The following is a 14210-nucleotide window of genomic DNA, read 5'->3' on the forward strand; positions in this document are numbered from 1 at the left end:
GAACTCCAGCAATCACAGACCAGAGGAGATCTCTAGAAACCACAAACCAGAGGAGACCTGGACCAATGATTTTATTTTCTTTGACCTTCTTCATGTCTGATCATTTTAAAGACACAATATTCCATGGTTTTTTTTTTCCATCATCTTCTTTTTATTTAAAATCATTTGGTATTTCAGGCTAAAACTGATAAAACCGGAGGATTTCTGGTTGGTACAGTTGGTCAACGAGTGATGACGATAATTGGACTAAAACTCAGTTCAGTCTGAGGACCAAAGAAGTTCTGAGGAGCTCTGTCTTTCCACGTCTTCTGAGTGTCTTCAAGTGCTGGTGGAACAGAAACTTTACAAAGTGGTAAAAACTGAACCTGGATCTGGTTTTTATGGAAGTTTTCTTGTTCATGTGAGAACTGATCAGGATTTCACCAGGAACATAGAACCAGAAGTCCTGACGTGTCCCATCAGGTTCTATCCTGCATGATAAAAAATATTTCAGCTGTTGTTTTTATTGTTTCAGAAGCTGAAGCCAGAGTCACAGTGGGGGATCATCCTCCGTGTTCAGAACCAGAACTGGGTCAACTGTGGTTGGACTCTCTGAGGAAAGCTCTGTTTATCTGTGACGGTCTGACATGGAGGATGTTGCTGCAGAGTGAGTCTGAGGACTGCGGATGGACCTGATGTAATTCGGGTCAGGGTTTTGGTCCATACTGACCCTGAAGCTCAGAGAAGTTCTGATGAACAACTAAAGCACCTGAATCCATCTCCTTTGCAGATAAGGAGCGTCTGGACTACGTGGAGGACTACCAGGACCTGTACACGCGCTCGGAAACCTTTGACGTGGAGATCTTCTCCATCCCGTTTGAAGGCCTGTTCATGGCTGCAGCAAACAGGTACGAAACACCTGTGAAGCAGGTTCTGTGGACCTGAAGGTCCATGTCTTCATGGTAACAATCTTGTCTTCCCTGGCAGGGATTCTCGATCCGGCTCGGGTATCTACCGATGGAGAAACGGGTCCTTCCAGCTGTACCAAAACATCAGCACTCAGGAGGCCCGGGCCTGGAAACACTTCACGATCAATGACAAGGTGAGAGTCCAGAACCCAAATATGAGTTCTGTCAGAACCCAAATCATATTTATCTGATAGATTCCAGTTTGTAAATATAAATAATGAATCTTCTTCTTAAACCAAAGTTATTCAAGGAGTTCCTCACGGTTCAGTGCTTGGACCAATACTCTTTACTTTATATATGTTTCCATTAGGTGATATTATTAAACAGCATGAGATAAATTTTAATTGTTATACTGATGATACACAGTTATATTTGTCCATGAAATTCAATGAATCCAATCAGTTACTTAGACTACAAGCATGTCTTAAAATCATAAAAACATGGATGACCCTTAATTTTCTGCTTTTGAACACAGACAAGACTAAGGTTTTGTTTTTTGGACCTGAGCATCTTAGGAAGGAATTTTGCAATCTTTCACAAACTCTAGATCACATTAATCTGGCCTCCAGTTCTAATTAAAAACCTTGGTGTAATTTTTGATCAGGACATGTCTTTTAACCCCCACATTAAAAACCACCAACCGAGAACCACCTTCTTCCACCTGCATAATATCACTAAAATTAGAAACATCTAAAAATGATGCAGAAATCTGGTTCATGCATTTGTCGCATCTAGACTGGATTATTGCCAATGGTTTATTATCTGGGTGTCCAAATACTTATTTAAAATGTCTTCAATTGATCCAAAATGCTCTCTTAACTGGAGTTACTGGGAGAGATCATATCTCTCCAGTTTTAGCTTCTCTCCATTGGCTCCCTGTCAAATCCAGAATAGAATTTAAAATCTTACTTCTAACCTACAAAGCTCTCAACAACCTAGCTCCATCTTATATTACAGATCTTATTGTTCCATATTTTCTTAACAGAGCTCTTTGCTCTCAGACTGCAGGTTTACTTGTGGTTCCTAGAGTTTCCAAGAGTAGAATGGGAGGAAGATCTGCTCCTCAGATAAATAAAGTTAATTATTATTTTTAATATAAATGTTTCTGTTCAGTCCCTGAGACGACTTCTGTCGTGACTTGGAGCTTTATAAATAAACTCAATTGAACTGAATTGAACTGCTTTGACAGATAAATGTGGTCATGTGACCTGTATTTATGTGACCTCTGACCTCTACATCTTGTAACCCTGTGTTTTGGGGGTTCTGAGGATGGAGTTGAAAGACTCAGAGGGGTCAGAACCAGTCTAGTATTGGTTCTGTTTGGTCTTTGTGACTCAGGTCCCAAAGTTCTGCAGGTCTTCAGAAGATGAACCGTTCTGATGTTTAAAATGATCCAGAGGCCTGCTGAAGTTCAGAACAGTTTGGTTCTTTAGAACCCGAGTCCGAGCCAGGAGAGCTCAGAGATTCACTGGTTCTGAAACAGCTCGTTGTGTTCCTTTTCTTCAGAACTTCCTGGTGGTCGCTGACACCAGGAGCGCGGAGACGGAGCTGTCGGTCATTTATCGGTGGAACCGGCGGCGGCGGCAGTTCCTTCGGTACCAGACTCTGGAGACTCACGCCGCTCAGGACTGGGAGGCCTTTCAGATCCACAACCACAGCTTCCTGGTGGTGGCCAATCACAGGCGAGGTGAGCAGGCAGTTGATCACTGGAGGCTCGGTTTGGTCTCTGATGGTTCTAGCAGTATTCTGAAGACCTGAACCCTGAGACAGACCTCAGAGCCTCCTGAGCTCCAGTCTTCATGTTTCTTCTTCTGCAACATGTTTCTCTGTAATCAGACGAGTGAAATGAGCAGCTGTGGTGTGGTCAGGTCCGTCACCTCCTCCCAGGAAGGAGGAGATGAAGATCTTTCTGGTGGTTAGGAGCTTTCAAACCAACTGTTTGATGTTGGAGAAGTGTGGTTTCCAGCTGATAAAACCTGAGACAGCTGCTTCAAACACACCTCCACCTGCACGCCGACACGTTTCCTCTGGAGATAAAAACACTCACTGATCCAACCAGACTGTTTATGATCCCAGAGGACCGGATGCAGGTGGGCTGGGGTCAGAACCCGGGACACGTGGACTGCTTCGTGTAGATCACATCATCTATACAGTCAGCAGAAACATGAGGACCCACAGGTCATTTAAACCAGTTTAAAGACTAGAGACCCTGTAGAACCAATCCAGAGGGGATTCTGGGTTTCTGTTCTGGTACAATCAGTCCAGAGTCAGAGTGAGTTCAAGGTTTTGGTCTTGGAGGAACCGGCCCAATTCAGTTCAATTTAGTGTATTTATATAGCAGCTGAGTAGCTGATTGAAGGCCCAGAAGTCCAGAGACAGAGTGAGTTCAGGGTGTTGACATGTTCTCTGAAGGTATGGAGACATGTCCTGCTCTGAGATTCTTTAAAACCAAAGTTTGAAAGAACCAAACTCCGGCGTGTTGAATCGACTCCAGAGAAAAGTGTTCCAGCACATCACTGATCAGATAAACGAACACATAAAAGACGAGAAGAGGAAAAGTGTTTTAGGTGGTCCCTAAAGGGGCGTGGCTTTTGAGCTGCAAGCATCCACCAGGGTGTAGTCTCATGTGTAAATGTGTCCCTGTGTGTCCTCAGCCAGGGACTCCAAGCACAACGTCCACAGTGTGATCTACAGGTGGAACCCAGAAACAAAGGTAACGTCCAATCAATGCCCTGTCCTCACCCTGAAACACGTCTTCTCTTCTTTACATCAGCTCTGTCCCTTCCTGTCCTCGTGTTTAAAGCTGGTCTTTCCTGTCCTTAAAGTTTGTCTTTTGTCCTCTTCTCCTTTGAACTCTTGTGTTTCTTCCGCCTCTCATGTCTCTGTCTGTCCTTGTCTTCATCCGTCCTGTCCTGTTTCTTCTTGTGTTCTGTCCTCTCAGGGTTGGTTCTGTTAAACCCGTCTCACTCTGTCCCAGCTCTTTGAGGTGAACCAGACTCTGTCCACATCTGGAGCGTACGACTGGGAGTTCTTCACCGTGGGACCGTACCACTTCCTGGTGGTGGCCAACACCTTCGACGGTCAGACCACCACCGTCAGCTCCACCGTCTACGTGTGGCTGGATGGACGCTTCCGGACCTTCCAGAACATCACGGTCAGTGTCTCTTGTCTTTGTGGGTCGGGTTCTGGTCTGGAGGTCAACATCTGGACGTTCTGGGGTCTTGAACTTTGGCACCTTCTGGTGGTGAAGTTATACCCTGCCTGACTCGTTTGTTCAGTCAGCTGCACTACAATCACCCGATTAATAATCAATAATCAGATTATTAACTCCTAACCGGGTCGTTAATACGACAGGACAGAACCTCATGCTTGTCCCTCCTGGGAACACAGCAGCTGTAAGGACAGAACCGGTTCTTCTACTGGACCGGTCCACTCATCCGTAGGGACAGACCTGAATCTTTGGACCGGACTCAGACTTGTCCAGTCCCAACGTTATAGAGGTGCTGATCCAATTGCAGTGAACTCCTTATTCATCCATCGTTCTGGTGGTTCTGGAAAAACAAAGAAAGAACCCATCAAACATGCATCTCCATCAGAACCAGTCCCGTTTGGCTCTTCAGCTCAGACTTCCCAGCAGAACCATTATTCAGAGTTTCAATGGGTCACAGGAAGTTGGACTGAACTCTGTTTTCAGAACTTGAACAGCTTTGGCTAACATGGAGGACCCTGGAGGTTCTGGTGATGTCACCGTAACATTGAGATGTCTAAACTTTCAAACGTTTTTACAAACAAACTCTTTTTATTCACACGAAGAAGTCGTCGTTTTGTCAGTTCAGATTTTTACAGAAGTAAAAAAGAGCAGGATTTGGATTTTTATCAATTTTTTTTTTTTTTTTTTTTAGACCTGTGACGTTCAGAACCTTCAGCCGCAGGAAAACAAGACAAACTGATGGAGTTTACAGGATGTTCTGGTTCTGTCAGGTCAAGGTAATGACTGATGAAGTCATGTGACCTGCAGCAACCGCAGGTTCTCAGCCTGTAATAAAGAGGACACATGAAAGCAGAGAGTAATGACTGAGTGAACGAGTGAGGGACTTTCCAGCTTCAGTCTGAAAAGCTGCTGAAACTGTCCCGGCATCACAAGGACCTCCTTCAGTCCACTTCAGAACCATCAACGGAGACTGACCCACATGTCCAGTTCAGGGGTGTCCAATAAGTCAATCACAAAGGTATTATGGGTAGATCTCATGGCAGCCTGTCATCATCTATGAAATCTGCCGTGCACATGTTCAACAAACACAACACACACCTCATATTAGAATATCTTTACTCAGCACATCTGACAGTTTAGATCAAAATACTGTCGTTTAAAAGCCACAGTCGTTCATCATTTCTTATCTGGCAACCCGACTGACATGGAAACTACAGCATTTTCATGTAATCCCGCTCTTCTTTTTTAATTACACCGCAATAAACGTTGAAAAAACCCCAAACGTTTCCAGAGATTGTTCTGTGTAAACGGGGCCTTACAGCAGGTAGATCACTTTGACCTGGTCATTTTAAAAGGAGCTCCATGATGAAAAAGTCTGGGCACCCAGACTTTAAAGACTTAAAGACTTTGTTTCATTCAAACATACTGAGCTTGAACCTCTTTAGGGACCTTGAAACAGCAGACGGAGCTGCAGATCAGCACCTGGCCACAGGTTCCTCAAACCTCCACCTCCTTCTCTCTGAAGAAACTTCCTGTTTTCAGAGGAGGACCAGAAACACAAAAACGAAAGAACTCTGAGCCGTCAGCTGTCACTGCGTCTGGAAGGAAGCAACTTATGTCCCGCAGCCTAAGACCATCAGAACCTTTCTTCGTCTCAGTCCAGTTGTTCTGCTGGTTCTTGTCTCCACAGACGGTCGGAGCGACGGACTGGGAGGCGTTTCAGATCGACGGCAGGTTCTTCCTGGCCGTGGCCAACAGTCAGCAGCTGTCCAGCCACGGCCCGAGTCTCTACAACATCAACTCCACGGTGTACGAGCTGAACACGCTCACCCGGACCTTCATCCCCTTCCAGGACATCCTAACGCACAGGTGAGCTCACCTGGTCCAGAGCTCCTGTCAGGAAAGGTTCTGTGAGACGTGAGGTCTGATCCTGAAGGTCCAGGCTCTCACTTGGACTTTAGCTTTATCAGTTTCAGTTTTCTGCCTCAGACCTGAACCAGACCTGAAGGTCTGAGAGGGTCCTGCTGATCCAGCCGACTCATCAGGTTTTAGATTGAAGGTTTTAAATATTCTTTAACATCATGTCTGTTTATTGTTATTGTTTACTGTTGTTGTTGTTGTTGTTGTTGTTGTTGTCAGTGCCGTGGACTGGGAGTTCTTCACAGTTGGAGATGAGAAGTTTTTGGTCGTGGCGAATTCTCACGATGGCCGCTCGTACTCCCTGAACAGCGTCGTCTACAGGTGTGTCCTCCCCCCGTACCTGAGCAGGTGTATCTGAGTCCATGTGACCAAACTGTGTGTTTGTTTGTTTGTTTGTTTGTTTGTTTGTTTTCAGGTGGCAGGGCTACGAGGGCTTCGTCCCGGTCCACAGCCTGCCCACGTTTGGCTGCAGGGACTGGGAACACTTCAGAACCGATGAAGGTTCCTTCCTCGTCTACTCCAGTGCCACCTCCAGGCTCAGCAAGGTCTTCAGACTCAGAACCTACTGAAGGGGTCCATCTGCAGCTGAACCAGACGGGTACCAGAATCTACTGGACTGATGACATCACAGGCGGAGCTTCCGCAGTCAGAGCAGCTCCGGTTCCTCCTCCATCTATCAGAAGAACCTTCATCTAAACACAAAGCACTTTGTTAAACCGGGCCAGGATAGGTTCTGACAGGAGTCCAGCTGTGGTTCTGTCAGTGCACACATTGGACAGGAGACTGAGCTGAGGTCAGGTCTGCTGCTCATCCAAGAAAAACAACAAAAAACAAGTTTTAAATAAAATATAAAATGTTTATTCCTCAGGTCATGAAGCTCCACGAGTTAATTTATTTTATATAATATTTTAAGACTTCCGAGTTTGATATAAATGTTTATTAATATAGTTTTGTACAGTTTATTTGTTGTTTTTAAAGCAACAATATTTTAAATACTTTGTATTTTGTATTGTTTTGAAGTTTATCCTTAAATGCAAAAAGTATTTTTGATGTATTTATTCGTACATTTTTTTCAGCTCAAATGAACAAGTTCATTGTTTCTTCAATTTAATTTGAACTAGTGGAAGTTTTGATGTTTTTATGAACACAAATGCAAGATAATAAATAAATCAATATTTGCTTTTGATCGAGTCCATTATTAAAATGATTCCTCATTATTATTAGTACATGGTTTTCATGACAAAAACAATAATTGTTTCCTACATGTTAATGACAATTAAACTTTTATTTATGGCTGCACTGAGCCATTTCTACCGACAGGGGGCGCTCCTTCACCTGCACTGAGCCATTTCTACCGACAGGGGGCGCTCCTTCGCCTGCACTGAGCCATTTCTACCGACAGGGGGCGCTCCTTCCCCCGCACTGAGCCATTTCTACCGACAGGGGGCGCTCCTTCCCCTGCACTGAGCCATTTCTACCGACAGGGGGCGCTCCTTCGACTGCACTGAGCCATTTCTACCGATAGGGGGCGCTCGTGCTCCTGTAGTGAGATTTTTCTTCCGGCAGGTAGCGCTCTGGAAACGGTAGTTTTTTTTTTTTTGGTTCGGTGTCTGTCCGGGTGGAAGGTGAGGCTCCTAGTTTGAAAGCTATGAATTGAGTAACGGCGACTTCATCCCGTTACCGGAGAGAACCGGAGCGGAAGTTGTTCCGTTACCGGTCTGTGAGTCCACAACGGAAACAAGAAGGTTTGTTCTCCCTGTGTTAGCATCATGCTAGCTGCAGAGTCGGTTCGGGTTCTCCAGGCTGTGAACGGGTGTTCGGGTCGATTAGGTTCTGAGAGTTGTGTCAACTGCTGAGCTGTCGGATTAAGCCGATTATGACCAGTGGAGCCGACAGACAAGATTATTTAAAAAAAGGAAAATTACTGATGTAAAGAAGAAACTGAAGAACAAACTGAACAAGAAGCTAATTTATTAAACTGTTCATGTTTGTAGCTGTGACGAAAGGAAGATAAATAAAACAAAATTTATAAAGAAAAACCTGGAAAAAAAAATGACTTCAATTTTATTCTGTGTGTAACTTTACTGCTGTACAATTGTCAGTTACTGGTTTTGTTTTTGTCTGTTTTAACAAAATTAAAATTAATCTGAACATATAAATATTTAGGCACGGTGGTTCAGTTGGTAGAGCTGCTGCCTCTCAGCGAGAAGGTCACTGGTTCAAATCCCAGCTGGTGGTCTTTCTGGGTGGAGTTTGCACGTTCACTCCAGGTACTCCAGTTTCCTCCCACAGACCCAAAACATGCATGTTAGGCTGATTGGTGACTCTAAATTGTCCCTAGGTGAAAGAGTGAATGGTTGTTTGTCTCTATGTGTCCCTGTGATGGACTGGAGACATGTCCAGGATGTCCCCCGCCTCTTGCATAGTGATAGCTGGACATGGGTGCCTATGACCCCCACAACCCCAAAATGAAGAAATGGGTAAAGATGATTGATGGATGGATGTAAACAAATAAAAGGATAAAGTCTGATTCTGTCGTTTTCCTGACAGGATGGAGTCTGAGATGATTGACTGGCAGCAGCAGAAGGTGGAGCTTGAACAGGAAGTGTGTCATCTGCAGCAGGAGCTGGCGGAGAGTCGAGCAGAGAGGGAAGAGCTGGACTCTAGGAGCAGAGCCTTGACTGACAGGGTGAGGAGGAGAAGATCATGTGATCACTAGGTGAAAACTAATAATCACACCTGTTCTCTCTGCAGCTGCGTCAGGAGCTATTTCCTTCACTCAACGCCTCCATGCGTGAGGAGGAGGAGCAGAGGAAGTGGAGGAGGAAGCTGAGGGAGGGCCGGGAGCGGGAGGCTCGACAGGCGTTACTTGTACACCGCTTGCAGAACAAGGTGAGGTCACTGGGAGGCCTAACCTTAAATTAGCAGAGCCTCTGAATCCTGCAATGTACTGCAGGGGGCGGAGCCTCTGAATCCTGCACTCTGTAAGTTCGATAATAAATCTATCACTCCTTGGTCTGCTACCTCCTTATATCTCCTCCCACATCTCACATCGTCAGTGCAGTTCCAGCGTGCACACTCAAGACATTATTACCTGCAGCGTTCCCTCAGTGCGGACTGAACTTGGCAAAAGGCCTTTTCCTACTCCTGTAACCTGGAACAACTTGCAACAGGAACTGAAGCTGTGCACCTTAATTTCTTTAGGGGACTTTAAACATTTGATAATGCCAATAGAAACATCAACACAAATATGTTCTTGATTTTAGTATTTTACCTTGTTTTACAGCACTCTGATTTATTGTTTTATAACACAACTTTTAATTGCATTTTTACTGTAGCTTATTGTTATTGTTGTCTGTGCTTTATATGTTCTGTCTGGAACAGGTCTCTCTTGTAAACGAGTCTTCGTGAGACTAACTTGTATAAATAAAGTCTGAATAAGAAATAAACAGAGGATTTTTTTGTTTGTTTCAGGTGATCGAGTACAGAGATCGATGTCAGCGTTTGGATCTTCAGCTGCAAGAAGAACACACAAAACTGCTCAACACTGAGGTCAGAACCACAGCAAAGCTACAGCAGAACCACATCAGTAGACGTGCAGCTGTTATTTGTGTTACAGCTGAGGATCAGAGATGAACACAGTGACTCTCTGGAGAGTGCCCTCATCAGGCTGGAGGAGGAGCAGCAGAGGTGTGTGTGTGTGTGTCTGTGGGTGGGGGGGGTCAAAGTGGGGGTCAAAGTTTAACATTGTGTGTTCTCAGGTCTGTCAGTCTTGCAGAAACCAACTCTCTCCTCCGGGATCAGCTCAGCCAATCAGAGCAGACCAAGCAGGCGCTAAGAGAAGACCTGCAGAAGCTGACAGCTGATTGGACGAGAGCCGTGGAGGAGGTGGAGCAGACTGAGGCTGACTGGCAGAGAGAGAAGGAGGTGCATCATTTTGTTTGGTTTGTTTTTTGTGTGTTTGTGTGTTTATTTGTTTGTTTGTGTGTTTAGTGCCGGTGGGGCCAGGCGGCCCAGCAGCAGGCCCAGCTGCTGTCAGTGTGGAGGTCTGTGGTGGATCTGAGGCGTCACTGTCACACGGTGAAGACAGCTGCTGACAGGTGAGTCCAGTCAGCTGGTCAGGAACCGCTCCTACCTACAGACTAAAGGTTCTGATCAGACTCATGGTTCTGTTCCTACAGGGATCTGTGGAACCTCAGAGCACAGTTCTCCAGACTCTCCTCTGAACTCCTCTCCAGCTGCTCCTCCCTGAGACTCGGTTCTCCTCACAACAAAACCTCCTTCTCCGCTGACCTTCTTCACCTCCCAGCCGTTCCTCCTCTCTCCTCCACACTAGTTCTCCCTCCTCCAGACTCGTCTCCACATCAGCTGCTCTCCTCCTCCACCCAGGGAACCTTCTCCATAGATGAGCTGAAGGAGGAGGACAAAGTGGACAAGGAGCAGGAGGAGGAGATGGTGGAGCTGAAGCTCCACGAGGCTGAAGTGTTTCAGCTGCAGCAGAGGTAAATGTTCATTATGTGGTTTATGAGGTTCTGCAGGAGGTTCAGATCTTCACCCCCTTCACCTCCTCTCTGTAAGGATTGAGGAGCTGACAAATTCCCTGCAGGCTATGGATAGACAGAAGGAGAACTCAAAGGAGGAGGTGGACAGGCTGATGGAGTCAGAGAGGAGGTTGCAGTCTGTGGCTCAGGCGGTCATCAGACTGGTGAGGTTCTCCTCTGCCCACAACTGCTCTTTGATGCTGTCCAACAGTGGTACCTCAGTGAGCTGTGTTGTGTTTTGTGTTCAGTCCAGAGTCCTGACTGCCACCAGCAGCAAAGAGATTCAGAGCGTCTCCTTGGATGACGTCCTCAGCCTGGACCTGTCGTCCTTGCTGTCCGTCCTTTCTCAGACTGAGAGCGTTCTGCAGTGGAGACACGAGAAGCTGCAGGTCTGTGGACTGAAAATGGAAAGTTTTAGTTCATTAAAGTTCAAAAGGAAAGGATGTACATAAATTTAATATTTTAAGTACAAAAAATACATTTTTTAAACCCACTGAATCCTGGTATTTCATCACCGTTACAGTATCGATCAAAATAACTGAACTTTGTTCCATCTTTGAGCAGCTCTACATTATTTTGACCTGATTAAACAGAGCTCATGTCACTGTACTGTTGTCAACTCTTCAGTTTTCGTGCTCTGAAGTCACTGATCAGTTTTTAAAATTTTGTATTGCCTTTCTGAGCTCAATAATCTGACCAAGAGATAAACACAGAAATCTGAACTGTTCAAGTTCATCAACAGAAGATCAATGGTCACTGACAGCCCTCTATGTGTGCGTGTGTGTGTGTCAGGGGGTGGAGTTAAGTCTGCGACAGGTCAGTGAGGAGAACAAGACTCTGCAGCTCCGACTGAAACAGCTGGAGGACGATAACCAGCAGCTGCACGTGCACGCTCAACACACACAGCAGGAGCTGACACACATGCTGACCACAGTCTGCAGGTGAACACACACTCCGCCCACTATGACACAATACAATCGGTGACATCATCAGCGCTGTGATGTGGGTCACAGTTCCTCCTGATGTTACCAGATTAATGAACTCGGGAAGTTCTCTACAGAACTACAGAATAATCTACAGTTAACACTTTCAGTGCTGGCTTCTTTATGAAGATACAGCTTCTGGTTCTGGTTCTGACTGGTTTTCTAAAGGAGATGTGTGAAAGTTTGAGTGCAGATGTTCCAGAGATAAGAAGGGAGGAAGCAGGAGAACCTCTGGAACAACGGACAATAGTATCTGTGCTTTCAGAGGGAGAACACAACAATATCTGACCCTAGAGGTGTGTCTGTGTGACAGGGAGAAGGAGGCAACGAAGTCCTTGAGCCTGCAGGTGGAGGAGGTGCAGAGGAGCGAGGAGGACGTGCAGAGAGAGAACGATAGACTGAAGAGAGACAGAGACAGACTGGAGGAGAGGAACCGACAGCTGGAGATACAAACACACAGACGGTAAAGTTCTACTGAAGGATTCTACTGAAAGGTTCTCTTGTGCAAATGTCTCCTGAGCAGTCCTGGGTTTGTTTCAGGGTGGAGGCAGAGCTTCTGGAGAATGTACAGCTGTCAGAAAGAGAAACTCTTCAACGAATGGAGATCCACAGTCTGAAGGTAAAAACTGAGCTGCAGATGTGTTCTGAACTCTCCGGCCCACCGTAGTCTTCAGAGTCTCGAAGGGTTTCTGTGTCCTCCTGCAGGGGGCGCTGCAGAGGGAGCAGCTGGACAGGCAGAGAGCAGAGGAAGAGGCTGCTGATGTCAGAGACGCTCTGCAAAAGGTTTGAACGTTCCTGAAGATCAAACTTCTCTGCTGCTCCTCGCTGCTGTACCTTTAACTCGGTGTCTCCTCCTGACGTCTTCTTCTCAGACTCGAGACAGCGTCCTGCGTCTTTCCTCCTCTGAGTTGGTGCTAAAGCGGGAGGTGGAGGACACGCGAGAAGCTCTGGAGAAGATGTCCTCTCTGAACTCATCTCTGGTCTCAGACAAAAGAGAACTGAACAAACAGATGCTGCAGGTTAAAGCTCCTGCTCAGAGGCACTTGAGCAGCTCACTGTGATCTCATTGTTACTTCTGTGACTTCAATGTAACATCACTGTGACATCACTGTAACTGTGACTTCAATGTAACATCACTGTGACTTCACTGTGACTTCACTGTAACATCACTGACCTCACTGTGACATCACTGTCATGTCACAATATCACTATGACTTCACTGTAAATCACTGTAATATCACTGTAACATTATAGTAATATCACTGTGACTTCACTGTAATATCACAGTGACTTCACAGTGACTTCACTGTGATATTACAGTGACTTCACTGTGACGTCACTGATGTCACTATAAATCACTGTGACCTCACTGTAATATCACTGTGACTTCACTTGTCTTCACTATAACATGAAAGTGACCTCACTGTAATATCTCTGTGACTTCACTGTGATTTCACGATATCACTGTGACGTAATATCACTGACTTGACTGTTATGTCACAATAGCACTGTGACTTCACTGTAAATCACTGTAATATCACTGTAACATCACAGTAGTATCACTGTGACATCACTATAATATTGCCATGACTTCACTTTGTCTTCACTATAACATGAATGTGACCTCACTGTTAAGTCACTGTGACTTCACTGAAACATTGCTGTGACTTCACTTTGATGTCACTGTATTATCACTGTGACTTCACTGAAACATGACTGTGACATCATTGTGACTTCACTGCAAAGCACTGTGACTTCACTGTATCATGACTGTGACCTCACTGTAATATCACTGTGACTTCACTGTGCTGTCACGATATCCCTGTGAAGTAATATCACTGTGACTTCACTGTGCTGTCACGATATCCCTGTGAAGTAATATCACTGTGACTTAACTGTGATGTCACGATATCACTGAGTTCACTGTAAATCACTGTAAAATCACTGTAACATCACTGTGACATCACTGTAATAATGCCGTGATTTCAATGTAACATCACTGTGACATCACTATTATGTCACTGTAAAATCACTGTGACTTCACTGTAACATCACTGTGACTTCACTGTGATGTCACTGTAACATCACTGTGATGTCACTGTAACATCCCTGATTTCACTGTAACATTGCAGTGACTTCACTGTAAGTCACTGTCACTCACTGTAACATCACTGCGACTTAACTGTAACATCACTTTGCTGTCACTGTAATATCACCGTAACTTCTCTGTAACATCACTGTGACTTCACTGTAAATCACTGTGACTTCACTTTGTCTTCACTGTAACATGACTGTGACCTCACTGTAATATCAGTATGACATCACTGTGATGTCACTTTAATATTCTGTGACTTCACTGTAACATCACTGTGACTTCACTGAAACATTACTGTAACTTCACTTTGATGTCACTGTATTATCACTGTGATTTCATTTTGATGTCACTGTATCATCACTGTGACTTCACTTTGATGTCACTGTATTATCTCTGTGACTTCACTGAAACATCACTGTGACTTCACTGTAACATCACTGATGTCACTGTAACATCACTGTGATGCCACTGTAACATCACTGTGATGTCACTGTAACATCACTGATTTCACTG

General features: G+C 45.2%; 2 protein-coding genes across 2 annotated transcripts in view; both read left to right on the forward strand.

Moving 5' to 3' along the window:
• LOC119419487 (thrombospondin-type laminin G domain and EAR repeat-containing protein-like) overlaps positions 1-6647 on the forward strand; it is a 13783-nt gene extending 7136 nt beyond the window's left edge. The window contains exons 7-15 of the mRNA XM_037686820.1: positions 515-646; positions 770-887; positions 967-1081; positions 2454-2634; positions 3602-3660; positions 3925-4101; positions 5849-6027; positions 6298-6399; positions 6494-6647. Of these exons, the coding sequence (XP_037542748.1) occupies positions 515-646; positions 770-887; positions 967-1081; positions 2454-2634; positions 3602-3660; positions 3925-4101; positions 5849-6027; positions 6298-6399; positions 6494-6647 (1217 nt within the window). The remainder of the gene's footprint in view (positions 1-514; positions 647-769; positions 888-966; positions 1082-2453; positions 2635-3601; positions 3661-3924; positions 4102-5848; positions 6028-6297; positions 6400-6493) is intronic.
• A 1119-nt stretch (positions 6648-7766) lies between these two features.
• si:dkey-230p4.1 (trichohyalin) overlaps positions 7767-14210 on the forward strand; it is a 15090-nt gene continuing 8646 nt past the window's right edge. Inside the window, 15 exon segments of the mRNA XM_037687161.1 lie at positions 7767-7823; positions 8629-8767; positions 8833-8970; positions 9553-9630; positions 9698-9768; positions 9840-10005; positions 10072-10178; positions 10260-10580; positions 10657-10788; positions 10873-11008; positions 11412-11560; positions 11916-12065; positions 12143-12221; positions 12308-12385; positions 12475-12621. Of these exon segments, the coding sequence (XP_037543089.1) occupies positions 8630-8767; positions 8833-8970; positions 9553-9630; positions 9698-9768; positions 9840-10005; positions 10072-10178; positions 10260-10580; positions 10657-10788; positions 10873-11008; positions 11412-11560; positions 11916-12065; positions 12143-12221; positions 12308-12385; positions 12475-12621 (1890 nt within the window). The 5' untranslated portion in view covers positions 7767-7823; position 8629.

This window comes from Nematolebias whitei, chromosome 13 (genome assembly GCF_014905685.2).
Source record: "Nematolebias whitei isolate Nwh7 chromosome 13, NemWhi1, whole genome shotgun sequence".
In the NCBI taxonomy this organism is placed as follows: Eukaryota; Metazoa; Chordata; class Actinopteri; order Cyprinodontiformes; family Rivulidae; genus Nematolebias; species Nematolebias whitei.